General features: G+C 33.3%; 3 protein-coding genes across 3 annotated transcripts in view; 2 read left to right on the forward strand and 1 right to left on the reverse strand.

Annotated features, from left to right (window-relative positions):
* The window catches only part of LOAG_18162 (CAMK/MLCK protein kinase), a gene marked incomplete at its 5' end in the record, with an annotated part of 22161 nt that extends 16490 nt beyond the window's left edge, over nt 1-5671 (forward strand). Inside the window, 14 exons of the mRNA XM_020450828.1 lie at nt 412-581; nt 702-873; nt 1060-1142; nt 1420-1537; nt 1626-1751; nt 1890-2122; nt 2360-2533; nt 2661-3021; nt 3215-3412; nt 3683-3858; nt 4172-4311; nt 4607-4697; nt 4999-5197; nt 5445-5671. Of these exons, the coding sequence (XP_020305443.1) occupies nt 412-581; nt 702-873; nt 1060-1142; nt 1420-1537; nt 1626-1751; nt 1890-2122; nt 2360-2533; nt 2661-3021; nt 3215-3412; nt 3683-3858; nt 4172-4311; nt 4607-4697; nt 4999-5197; nt 5445-5482 (2279 nt within the window). The 3' untranslated portion in view covers nt 5483-5671. The remainder of the gene's footprint in view (nt 1-411; nt 582-701; nt 874-1059; nt 1143-1419; nt 1538-1625; nt 1752-1889; nt 2123-2359; nt 2534-2660; nt 3022-3214; nt 3413-3682; nt 3859-4171; nt 4312-4606; nt 4698-4998; nt 5198-5444) is intronic.
* Nucleotides 5672-6998: 1327 nt separating this feature from the next.
* On the forward strand, nt 6999-8707 carry LOAG_08199 (PDZ domain-containing protein; the record flags this gene model as incomplete). Its single annotated transcript, XM_003143729.2, has 4 exons — nt 6999-7121; nt 7301-7501; nt 7831-8205; nt 8579-8707. The coding sequence occupies 4 exons, from the start codon at nt 6999-7001 to the stop codon at nt 8705-8707; spliced, it is 828 nt and encodes a 275-aa protein (XP_003143777.2).
* A 1743-nt stretch (nt 8708-10450) lies between these two features.
* On the reverse strand, nt 10451-12630 carry LOAG_08201 (hypothetical protein; the record flags this gene model as incomplete). The annotated part of the gene is made up of 6 exons (XM_020447640.1): nt 12494-12630; nt 11985-12173; nt 11522-11760; nt 11098-11147; nt 10911-10961; nt 10451-10528 (listed from the first exon to the last, which is right to left on the reverse strand). The coding sequence occupies exons 1-6, from the start codon at nt 12532-12534 to the stop codon at nt 10451-10453; spliced, it is 648 nt and encodes a 215-aa protein (XP_020302152.1). The 5' UTR covers nt 12535-12630.
* Nucleotides 12631-13098: the final 468 nt, after the last annotated feature.

Consider the following 13098-nt stretch of genomic DNA (forward strand, 5'->3'; position numbering starts at 1 on the left):
TGAATCGAGAAAATGCTTAAAGGAGCCTATAATAATTTTATTTCAAATAGAAACAGAATAATTAGCAACTTTTTGTGTTGAAATTAATAATTTCATGCTAAAATTGCATTTTGAAAGATAAAATTTTTTCGTTTTTAGTTCCGATATATCATGTATTACTTGTGATTGTGATGAAAAACTTGAGTGTCTAATAATAGAATTTAATCTAGAATAGACAATAAAAAGAAGGAAATGGCAATCTGATAAAATTTGAAATGAAATTAAAAGTTGACAACACGGGAAATTTTGACAATGGTAGTTCATAAACGTTTGCAGTAAAATTCCTGACATTTGTAGTTGAATTTACTTTTCTCTCGGTTCATGTTGTGCATTTTTGTAGATTAAATTCTTCAACAGTGACTATTATTTCAGAACCGTTTAATCAGCCAGCTGGGCCACCACGTTTCCTGAAATGTCTGCGTGATATATGGGTACCACTGGGTGAAGATATTGAATTTGAAGTTGAAGTGAGTGGTTATCCACTCTCGGAATTAACATGGTATCATCTGGATGAAAAAGTTCATGAAGAAAAGAATATTCAGGTATTGGTTAGTTGAATTGTCCGAAATTTGAACTTTTATTTGTTTCATTTCGGTTGTTGTTTTGATTCAAAGATTACAGTATTGCTTGTTAGTCATAAATAATTCATTTTCTTTTTACAGATTTCATATATTACTCCAACCAAATGTCAACTGAAAATAACAAGTCTAAGTGTGTCTCATCTTGGTACCTATTCGGTCGAAGCATCAAATATCCACGGTATTGTGCGGACAACTGCATCACTGAATGTTGGAAAAAAACTTTCCGAAGTGGAATCACCAAAATTTCCTGAAGGTTTCACTTTTGGACCTTCTTTTTAAATTTGGACAATTTATGGAAATCAAATTAGGATACAAAAGAACAAGAATTTTCACCAACTTTTCGGAAGATATATCACAATTTGATGTGCACCGCATTGATTTACTTGCAATGTTTCTAAATAAAAAAAAAAGTTTTATGTTTTGATCAACCTGCCTTCAGATTCCAAGGAGAAGCTTACAACAGTTTTGCCACAAGATGCGTCATCAGAGAGACCAGGACTCCCCGCGGCTGGAATGCACCGAGTAAGTTCAGTTATAGTCTTCATTTTATATTAATTTCTATCATAGCATTTAAATATTTTTCCTTTTTCATTTGCGAAATCTTTTCTTTTACATAAGAAGTGCTACCTCTCTGTTCTATTGCCTGTTAGTTTGAAAATATTCAAACGATTAAAAATTTGAGAATCATAGAAATAGCAATTTATCAATTCCGTTTAATTTTTAAACAGAAAAAACAAATTAACTGTCTCAGCAAATTAAACTACATCAATCACATTTAATAAATTCATTGCTTTTGCAGGTTGGAACTCGTCTGGATGTGAAACGGAAAGGCGCCGCACCAGCATTTTTAATTGGTTTAGAAGATCTTGAATTTCGTGAAGGTGATGCAGCTGCACTGGCTGGGACTGTCGCCAAAAGTGAGAGTTTGATTTTGTTCTTTATGAGAGAGTTTATATTTTCATATAAATAATTTTTCTGCAATTTTTTTCTCTTACTTTTTCTCAGGACGACGACATCGTATCCATGGCAGATCAGATGGGAAACGTATCAAACAATTTGTGACATTAAAAGACATGGAAATTGATGCTTCTGCTTCTAGCAGTTCACTAGAGCCACAGATCGAAATTACAAGTCAGTTGATTGATCTGAATTTTTTTCCAGATAATAATTGCTATAGTTCATTGTGTTACTTCGTTCATGATGCTATCTACTTCCACTGATCTATCTTTTTTTCAAGGAAAAAAATAATACCTCCAGTTTTCTTTACAGCACTAGAAGAAATTCGAGCATCAATTGCTGAACGAAATAAAAATATTTGTCGGCCGAAATTCATGGTGAAACCGAAACCGAAAAAGTCAATCGCCGAGCATAAATCACTCAGGTTGAGGACTGCTATTTCGGCTAATCCAGTGCCAGTTGTACGTTGGGATAAAGCTGGTATTGTGCTGGAAACTGGTAACAAATATTCCATTTACAATGACGGTGATTTCTATTATCTTGAGGTAAGCTGTGGTTTGAATAGCAAATTTAAATTTGCTGTAATTTATTTGCTAGAGGATTAAAGTTGAAATTGTTGGAGTAATATTGATAAATTTCCATGACTTTAATGTTCACTCATATTGCCATTTCACCATGTGCGTAAATGGAAGTTATTTGCATGTCTTTGGATAGTTTGAAATTTAAAAATCTATTAGTTTGTTTATGATCAATTTTCATTTCTTTAAAAAAAATTATCACAGGTACATCACGTATCCAAGATCGATGAAGGCTTCTACAATTGTTCCGCGTCGAACACTGAAGGTTTTGTAACTTGTACCGCTGAAATTGAAGTCGTACCCGGTGATGGTACAAGAAGACTACGGAAAGGATTGGCGGCACCATCGTTCATTGAAGTGTTACCCGGCAAATTCAAGGTAAACAAAACTTTGTTTGAGCATAATTTTGGAATTTTTGGCAACTTTTATATAATGTTTTGTTTTGTTTTCGATTTCAAATAATAGAACTGAAACTATTAATTGCGATATGCCCATTTTTTTATAGGCGATAAACGGTGACCCGCTATCAGTAGAGTGTAGCGTATCAGGTTATCCGGCTCCAACAATCCAGTGGCTTCGAAATGGTAGCATACTTTTACCTGAGCATGATCGCTATCTGATATCATATGATGGTGAAACAACAACACTTAACTTCGTTAGCATTGCTGCATCAGATACTGGAAAATATGTCTGTATTGCAAAAAATCAAGAAGGTGAAGCTAAAACAGCAATGCAACTTGATGTTGAACCAAGAAAGATATCGCCAACTGGTGGTACACCACCGAAATTCCGTTCTGATGGACGACGAGAAACAGTCAAAGCAATGGATGGTGACAAAGTGGTTTTGCTTGCTGAACTAATTGAAGGTTTGTTATGGTTTACTGCAATGTAGTACCTTTTAAATTAATAATATGAGATAAATGCAATCCATTCAATCTTTGAAATCAATCAAGGGCTTATGCAAATTAATGGACTCTTTCTTTTCAATTCAATTTAATGAACTTTTTTCCTTTTGCTTTAATTTAATTATTGGATTTTTTAATCCAATTTCTTTTGTAGGTTCGGAACCAATAACGATACAATGGATACGTAACAAAATGGAAATTCAAAACTCCAGTGGATTTGGATATTCGCGCGAGGAGGCGAATTGTTATTTGACAATAGCAGATACATTCCCAGAAGATGCGGGAGTGTACACTTGTGAGGCGAGAAATGAATTTGGTGTTGCTAAGTTTAACGTTCGCCTCGTTGTTACAGGTAGATTAATCATGTCGTAAAAGGAGGAAAATCGCGGTTCCAGTGGAAATAGGATAAGGTGCTAGTATAGCTAATGTAATTGGGAAATTTATCAGTTCTTGAAGAAGGAAGATTCAAAAATTTCCATGATTTAAAAGTCATGAAAGGTTGTATGGAAAAGTCTTAAAATTAAGATGATTAAGATAGAAGTATTGGTTCTACGATTTTATTCACTCGATGAGTTTGTCAAAAATAATTTAGTTAATATTTTAAAAAAAGAAATACTTCAAGAACGTAAAAAGCAAAGCGGTTATGAAAATCCACCGGTTATTGTAAATGCACCAACAAATATGAGCGTTGAACATGGGAATGATTTGATCCTATCAGTGACAGTACGTGGATATCCTGAACCAGCAGTTATATGGACTAAAAATATGGTTTCAATCGCTTCTGGTGAAAAATATCAGGTATGTTATTTGTTGCAAAATATTTAGATGAATGTCACTGATTCAGTCATATCATAGGATACGAATTTTCATTCATTTACTTTGATTACTTAATCTTCTATACCAGATTTGATTTGGTTAACTTGCATGTACCCCACATCTATAGAACAATAGTTTGTTAGCTTAAATGCTTGGTGGAGGATAGTTCAAATATTTGATAAATAACTTTGGAATGATAGAAATTATTCAAATGACTTCGAAACTTCTGCATTGTTCCGTTATTTCATAGATTATTTGCATATTTCATGATAAATTAAAAGGTTTTTTTTCTCAGATGGCAAACAACGGAGACATATTCACATTGACAATCCGTAATTGTACCAAGGAAGATCGTGGTAAATACGAATTACAAGCGGTCAATCTTTCTGGTACCGCTAAAGCGATAATCGCTGTTGACGTTACTGAAGTTACAAAGTAGGTCTTTCGCTGTTAGTTTTAGATTAATGGAAATTGAATGATATGCCAAAATAGTTTTCAGTAAGGTACTTTCAATTCTTCCTACATGATTCGGAAATTTACATTTGATAAACGAAAATTTATATTTTTATTCTTACGTAAAAAGATATGTTGTTTCATGCTACATTTACATTGCATTTATTCACTTGGAAGTAATTTCTAGTTGAAAACTTTTGCACGTGGATTTTTAATCATGTTCATGGTTGTCTGTTTATTTTTGCATTCGTTTTCAAAAATTAACGGTTCATTTCAGTCTGGATGCTGTTATGCCAAGATTCACCAAATTGCCAATTTCGATTCAAAGTGCAATCGGACAGAAAGCGAGCTTAACTTGCAATTTTAAAGTGCGTAATACTGCTTATTATTATCAATTATTGGGAAACTGCCGGTCACGGGATGATTTCCGATCTTTGCAATCACCGATTCTTTAACCATTGAATGAACACATAGGTTAATTAGATGATTGACAGCATGGGATTTACCTCCAAATGATATTTGGTGATATTTTTCTAACTGTTTGATAGTTTCATTCTTTTAGCTCTCTTTGAAATTCTTCCAATTTAATTTCACATAATCGTCTCGGCACCACACGAAGGTAAATCTGTTGTGATTTTTATAATTTATGTCATATGCCAATTATTTTAGGGTTTACAATCGACAGTAACATGGTTTCATGACGATAAGAAATTAGTAAGTGGACGTCATGGTATTGAAATTTCATCAACAGCAACAACATCAACTCTCTCAATTTTGCAATTAGCGGATGAACATCTTGGTGAATATCTTTGCGCAGTACGTAATGAATATGGCGAAGATTTGGCAAAAGCAGCTATCTTTCTTGAAGGTTAATTTTGATTCATAATATTTCGGTATATTTTGTACGAATACATTTTAATATAATATTTTATTTATCGCAATTCAGAACAACAGGCTTCTTTTTTGAGGATGGTTTTTTTCAAGCAAAGGCAAAAATATATGCCGTTTAAATGAATTAGAAAATGGAAGTCATATGTAATTGTAAAATTATATATTTTATATGAATTTTTCCACTTACTCTCGTAAATTTGTTATTGAAAAGAAGCTATTTTCAGGTTCATCAGTAGCGTTATCTTTGTTAAATGGTAATTAAAATGAGAATGATGGATCGCTTACTTACTAAGAAATTTTATTCACTTCTTGATCTCACTGTCTATCTGAAGAATGTTACAATAACGAAATATCAAACTATCTAAACGATGTACACTGAAAAGACAGAATCTAAAGAAGAGCACACACAACACATATATATGTGCTATCTATCGGTTTGTATCATACTAACGCATAATTCAACAATGTACATTAATCTCTTAATAATAACAGGTGCTTGCGCTTCCACGGATCGGTGTATATCATAATTTTATGCACGATCTATTATTGTATAACTATTGTTTCTGTTATAGGAGAAGTGCGCACCCCATAGATAGATATATTGTCCGCGGCAAGTGTTACATTTTTTTTTTGTTTTCATAAGATACTCTTCGAATGAACAATCTCAGTTTTGTTTTGTTAATGATTCAATAATTTTTGCAACTGACCTTAGTAATAGTAGTAGTAGTATGATGATGATGATGATGATGCATGGAAGATTAACATAAATTATCCATTCCATGAGTATCTTATCGTCATATTGGTGATACTAATTATGATCACTTTATGGACAATGTATTACCGTGTGTTTTGTGGCTATGTTGGACAATTATTATACATAATTAAAGCATAGATTTTATTTGATATTCATTTTATAGTATGAATAAGAATAATTTGAGTATGTTATGTAATTGTGTGAAATAAGGCATTGTTTTTTAAAGCCTCGTTGTTTTCACAGCTCACTAATTATTGTATGTTATAATTTCGTTGGAAAATCTATTGCTGATTTTTTATATCATCTGAATTTGTAAACAATTTCTTCTTTGTTGACTCTTGAAGTTTAATGTTATTGATTCCATTAAAATCTTGACATTCTTTGATGCAAATATTGTTTGGCCCTCAAATATTTGCTATCTGTAAGATGCCAATTTTCTGGGAATTCATTCTTTTCTCTTTCCATGTAATAATTCTATGTGAAAGATTTGTGATATCGCTTTTAATTTGATTTTTACCTAATTTGTTGCTTTCTGATTCCTTTTCTCTCAACCAATAAATTTTCATATTGAAATAAGTTTCGTATTAGTACCAGTCCCAATGTATAACGGTTACTAAACTTATGCAAATTTTAAACAATGATTTAAATCAATGCCACAGTTTGTTCGGTAAAATTCATAGCATTGGTGCTTTAATAGTAATTCATAGCATTGTGGAATTTTACATTGGTGGGTAAGCAGACAGAAAAATTTTGGGAAATTTGATTCAGATGATTCCGGAGGCAGTTGATAGACTTGTATTTGGTTGAAGGAATCTTCACTTATTGGTTGAACAACTTCAGTTACATATTCGCGTCTGATAGACATTTATTTAAACAATTTTATGCAAGAGTCAGATCTACTCAGTCTTATGTAGTAGATTTTAAATAATAATTTATAAGGGAAGAGATCAGTTTAAAGTTATTTAGTTCAGTTGTACTCGTGAAAAGCAGTTGTACTGCACACTGGTGATCTGGTTTTAGCGTCATGTCGAAAGAGATGACAGTTGTGATACCCATGGAAGACGGTGAACCATTGGGTGCTGTACCCAATGATAAACTTGTAATCGTTAAAGTACAGCAGGGCACCCTCGCAGATGGAAAGCTTAAGGTTGACATCTACAGGAAGCTTTCTTAAATAATGGGTTGACTGTTTGATGTAATAGCTGTATGTGTAGCTCAATGGTTGGCTGAAATTACTATTACAAAGATCACAGAAAATTAATATATTCATGTGGAAGTTACTGTAAAACCGATTTAGGAATTCCATCATTCCTGATAGGTTTTCAGGTGGGTGATCAAATTCTTAAAGTAAACGAAACAATTGTACGTGATGCGGATCATTTTTACCAGTTACTTCGTTTTGCTCCACCGGTCGCTTCAATTAGTTTAGTACGTGATGCGAAGAAAGCGGCTGAATTGGAGGCTAAAGTTCATATCCCACCAGAACGAGCTAAGTTAATCGTACGCCGCGATGGATACACTTACTTTGTATTTTTCAATTTTGCTCTTCCCTACATATACTAAAACATAAACTAATTCGAATTATTCTTTAATACTTAATATTAAGTTCAATTAATTTCTAAATCTCAATTATAAGAGGTATGAATTCAAATTTTTTTTTCGAAAAAAGAGTGGTACTTTCTGATCCACTCAGCGTCTGAGTTAAGGTTTTCAAGCTTGATCTTTACAGTGTGGTTGTAGAAAATATTGTCGAAATTACTCCACAAAAAAGAACTTTCCAATCATTGCCTTACACATTATCTTATTAGAACATAAGAAAGTTAATACTTCTGGATTGTTTGCAGTTCCGTTCTTAGGTTGCTCGAATTGACTGGAAACCTGGTGGTCCAAAGCTTGGTCTCGGTATCAAGCACTACCAAAATCGTGTATTAGTATCGCGTGCCGATCAGAATTCGCTTGCTGCTCAGCAGTTGCTAATCGGTGATCATATCATCGATATCGATGGACGACCAGTAACTGATAAAGATGTATGCCGCGAACTTCTTCTCAAAAGTCTTCAATCACAGCGTTTCGTTACAATGATTGTTGAGCGTCCGGAAACTATGGAAGCACGACATTGGGTTCAGAATGCTCTTGCTGCATCTGCAGCACAAGCTCCATCTGTTGCAATGAACAGTGACGTGCGTGAAATAGCCGCTCGAGAGAGACAAAAACTGAAGAAGATTCAACCGGTAGGTAGAATTAATAATGTTGCCAGAAAAGTTAATCCATTTATTACAAATATTTCTGGAGTTGGTTTACTCATTTTCCTGAAAATAATGTTGTGAGAGTGAGAGTTTCCTGTATTTACCGTCAATTTACAACATCAGCAATAACCTGAAGCATCCTCTGGTTGAATTTTAATAAAATGTATTTACTTTGCTAATTGACATCACAAATCTGCACTTGACATTTGACCAATAGTGCGCTCAGAAATCTTGAAATAAATGTTAAACAAGAATTTGCTTTATTGATTTTCTCGGAATATCGAAAGTATGGTATTGTAAGTGTTAAATTAAAGTTCATAATTGCTTAACCAAATTAAAATATTAACTATAATTACAGCCAAAGAAGAGCTGTATGCGAAAAACGAGTGCTCCTGGGAAACCGATCACAATTAATGAAAATAAAACATCGGAATTTATTATTGCAAGCGATAATGAAGGCAAAGTGCTTCGTCATGTTAGACGATAAATGTGATCGATCAATAATTCCCGATAGCCATCATGCGTAGTATCGGTGCTGCTTAACTGGATTTACAATCAGCGCGAACCTATGATCTATTCTTAAACATCCTCTTGTATCATTCTTATAATCACTTATGGATATTCTGCTTATATTTTATTCCCAATATAAAGGAGTAACTTGGACTTCGATCTCTGATAATTGCCAATGTGAACAAATTGAAAACTGACGAATGCCATCTTTCATAATCTGAGAAAACAGATGACAGTCTTCCGCAATTCCGGTTCACCGGTCATTTGGTTTTCCGGATACCATACCAACATTCCATGAATAAATTCATCACCTAATCTTTCAATGTCTCATTGAAAGCTTTTCTATCTTACTTGTTCCGCTTACCGGCTTTTCGACTAATCTACTATCTCGCAGAATAGTTCTTCATCTAAATTAAATGGTTAGCGATTGGATTGCCTCCCATAGCTAACCTACCATTTTTAATTTACCATTACCTACCAGCTTTCAAAAAGGAATTCCTAATTTCGATCTTTGAGTTCTGCTCCCGATGATTTCTACGATTTAAATATAGCTAGAAATGGTGAATGCCTTGGAATGCTAATTTTGTTTCTGAGAAAATAACTTTGAAATAAAATGTTTCCTTCCCACAGGAGCATTTTTCCATGGTTAGTACTATTGTACAGCAAATATTTTATTAGTCAATAAGTTCTATTAAAAAATGACTTCCAAACAATTGAAATTTTGCATCAAGTAAATGAAAGAGTTGTATTAAAGAGTTGTTCGAAGTAGTAAATGAAAGAGTTGTACGAAAGAGTTGTTTGAAGCAGTAAATGAAAGAGTTGTCTTAAGAAAAATTATTTTTTTTAAAAGATATAATGCAAGCTAACGATTATTTAAATATGCATGTCATTGAACTTCATTTAAATATGTATGTCATTGAAATATGGTCATGAAAGCAATTCTTGCACTTAACTGAAAATCTAAATAAACAATGAAGGAATCTCCACAGTATGAAACCAGAAACCAGTCATAACAAATCCAGATGAATGATAAATAATAATAATAAGCAACAGCTGTGGTACTTGTACCAACATTACTGTAAAAAATTTCATAACATCAGAAATTTGAATTTGAAAAAAAAAAGGCAGTAATATTTCATAAATATTAAAGTAATAAAAGGAACATGGGAACATAAAATCGCTTAAACTGGTAACCCTACAATAAGCACAATATTCTTTCATAAAAATCTATTGTACCTCAGTCATTACTTCTGAGAAATTGAAACATTAACCATTCATCGTACAATTAAACAGATCCGAACTACAATTTGGAAAATTTTCTTATTGGGCATTGCTTTCACTTAATCAAAGTCCAATCAGATCCTTCTAAAACCTGATTTCTGTTTGGAGAGTGTCATACCTAACTTAACTATTAATTTGCTGTATTCATTTTCACACGAATTTCAATCACTGTGATATGCAAACAAATCTCAATATCCAATATTCATGTCTTATTCTTATTCATTTGAATTTTGCTCCCATTTAAAAATTATGATAAATGAGCTAGTAAGCAAAACGAAAAAGAAGGGGAATTAAATACAACCAGTGGTAATTAATAAGAATTGTGAGGGAGATCATGAATGGAACTAAACTGGTTAAACGATAATGAAAAACTAAACTAGTTAGACGATAATAAGCAGCGAACAGTATCCAATATAAAACAAAAATCACTTTCAAAGACTCAATTAGATTCACTTCCGGTTGTGTTCTTGTCAAAACCTGTGAGCCGATTTACACGCTTATTTCGTGGCGGTGGCAACTGCAATACAAAATAAAATAAAATGCATCTGAACTATGGATTTTCACAATAACCTGACTTGAATCACTTATTGAAGTTCCACAACTCTAAATTGATTTCGCTCCTCTGTTGTATTTCCATGTTTTTCGTGATTACAGAAAATACTATCCTAGGACTTTTGTCACAACTCAATGAAACATAAATTACGGTTTAGAACGGTAAACTACATCACTTCTATCAAAGGCAGTAAACAATATTAACGAATCTTTGCAATTACTTTGGAAGCAATAAAATATATAAAAGTTAATGTAAGACCCAAAAATGTGCAAAATTCTTTCATAACAGTGGTTAAAAATTGTAAATTAGTTTGAAAAACAGCAAAAACTATAAAATTTCGACATACGTCCCACTCACTGCTTCCTGGACAAGCGACTGGTTCGCCTCTTTTATTTTCCTGTAAACAGGTACTGTGATGGGAAACAATGATATGAATGTATTATAGTCAAACTGACCAGTAATCGAAAAAAAATTACATGAAGGTCTTATCGAAAGAGCAATGTTGTAGATGATTAACGTGCTAAACAACCTACCATACTGAGGTCAGGAAATTCAGGACCGTCGGAAGAAAAGTTCTCGTGCGCTGAAAATATATTGCAGATTCAACAGAAGACGTAAAGTGGAATCTTAGCTAACATCTTATCTAATCCAACAAGATCACCAGGATGGCTGATTCAGTGCAGCAAAGCTCCTAAAAATTGACATGTGTTACTGTTCGACACAGCCAGCTTTATGACACTAACCATCTAATCCTTAGTCAACCTATAAACCTACTTAACCCACTGCTTATCCGAAATTCTAGCATAGTGGCTTACATTAACAATTCAGAGCATTGAACTATTTCCTGATTTTATATCCTCAAGTTAGGAAAAAAAAAAACAAGTTGGGAAAAAAAAAAATTAGGAAGTTAGGAAAGTGAAAATATTACAGGAAATTCTTTCAATAAATAACATGGACCTGAACCGGCAGCGTTAATATTAGGACCATATTTCCCAGATCGACGACCTTCGCTTGTACCTTTTCTTCCCCCTCGCCTACCCCAACACCCATTATTTCGATTAAAAGTTTGATGAAAAGCATTTCGAGCTTGCAAAGTACTATGTTCGTCAAGACTGTCGTTACAATTGACTTCTCCATTGCGTTCAATTGAATGATATCTGCCTTTTTCCTGGTTCCAGCAGCGGTTATTACCTCTCCTCAAAAGTTTATATGATATCCTTAACCTTTTTCATTTTATACTTTACTAAATCATAAAATTTCCAAAACTCAAAAATTTTGTATTTTGTTGTCGGAAAATCAGCAATATATATCACTACGTGACACAGAGCTATAGCATACAATGTTCTTCTTACTGTAGAACACATTAACAAACGAGAACTATTATACCTTCAGCTATTTTGAAGAACACGGGAATTGTTACCTGCTTGAGCTGCGTATATTTTTATTCGTTGAGAACGGATCCGCATTCCTGGCATTATTAGTTCGACCAAACTGTGCGAACACTCGATTTCCTTGATTTCTGTTCGTTATACCACCAAAATTAGGCATTGTCGGCATCATTATCGGCATAATCATAGGATATGGGATGCCAAATCCACAAATACCTGGCCTTTAGCAAAGAAATTCATTTCTCATATTCTACATCTACCTCACTGAAAGTGATTTTGAAATTCTCATCTACATCTAACTTTTTCCTATTTTTCCGAATTTATGCTTCAAATTTTAACAAAATGAAGTACTCAATGGACTTCATTTGTGCGCTGTACTATAGATCTGATGGTTTAATGCTAACTAGAGCACCAAAAAATAAAACGTCCTTACAGCTTACTTGTCGGAATCAACTTCGTTTTATTTCCTAGTTGCAACATTTAGTTTACTTTTATACCATAATGAAATATGTAAATCAAATCTTGCAAAAAGTTAACAAACCAGCTATTAAAAGGCATACTGTTTGCCATCATTGTACTCATCAGAGAATTTCCACGCACTGCTTCACCAAAGCTAATATTTCTTAGAAAAGCTCTCGTAAATACGTCGCTAGTATATTGCAGTGATGAACAAGAATACAGTGGGCCAAATAAATTGCCTTAAAAAGGTACTACGAAAATCATAGGATCATGAATCTAATCAAGTAAAGAGTATGTCAAAGCCTCTGGGCGTGTTCTCTTCTACATTAGAAAATTCATCATAGTATTCATTAGGATTATTTGGTGCTTTCAATTCAATATTCGAGATGGCCAAACTTCAATTGAAGTTGTGCTCAGTTCCTTATGCATTATTATAAAAAATTTGTATTTCTCTTTCTTTAAGGATATAACTAAACCATATATCCGTCGCATGCCAAGCAGATCTGAACAATGAGGACATTCCAAAAAAATTTTAACGAATTTTATCAGCCTGTTTAGCTCCAAAAAACTCAAACCCAGAAAATTCGAGTTGTTCAAAAACTCTCTTCCTCTGATTACTCCTAATACACTTCTTCTCTTTATATATATATATATATATATATATATATATTCTCACTAACCTAAAAC

This window comes from Loa loa (genome assembly GCF_000183805.2).
Source record: "Loa loa unplaced genomic scaffold supercont3.211, whole genome shotgun sequence".
NCBI lineage: Eukaryota > Metazoa > Nematoda > Chromadorea > Rhabditida > Onchocercidae > Loa > Loa loa.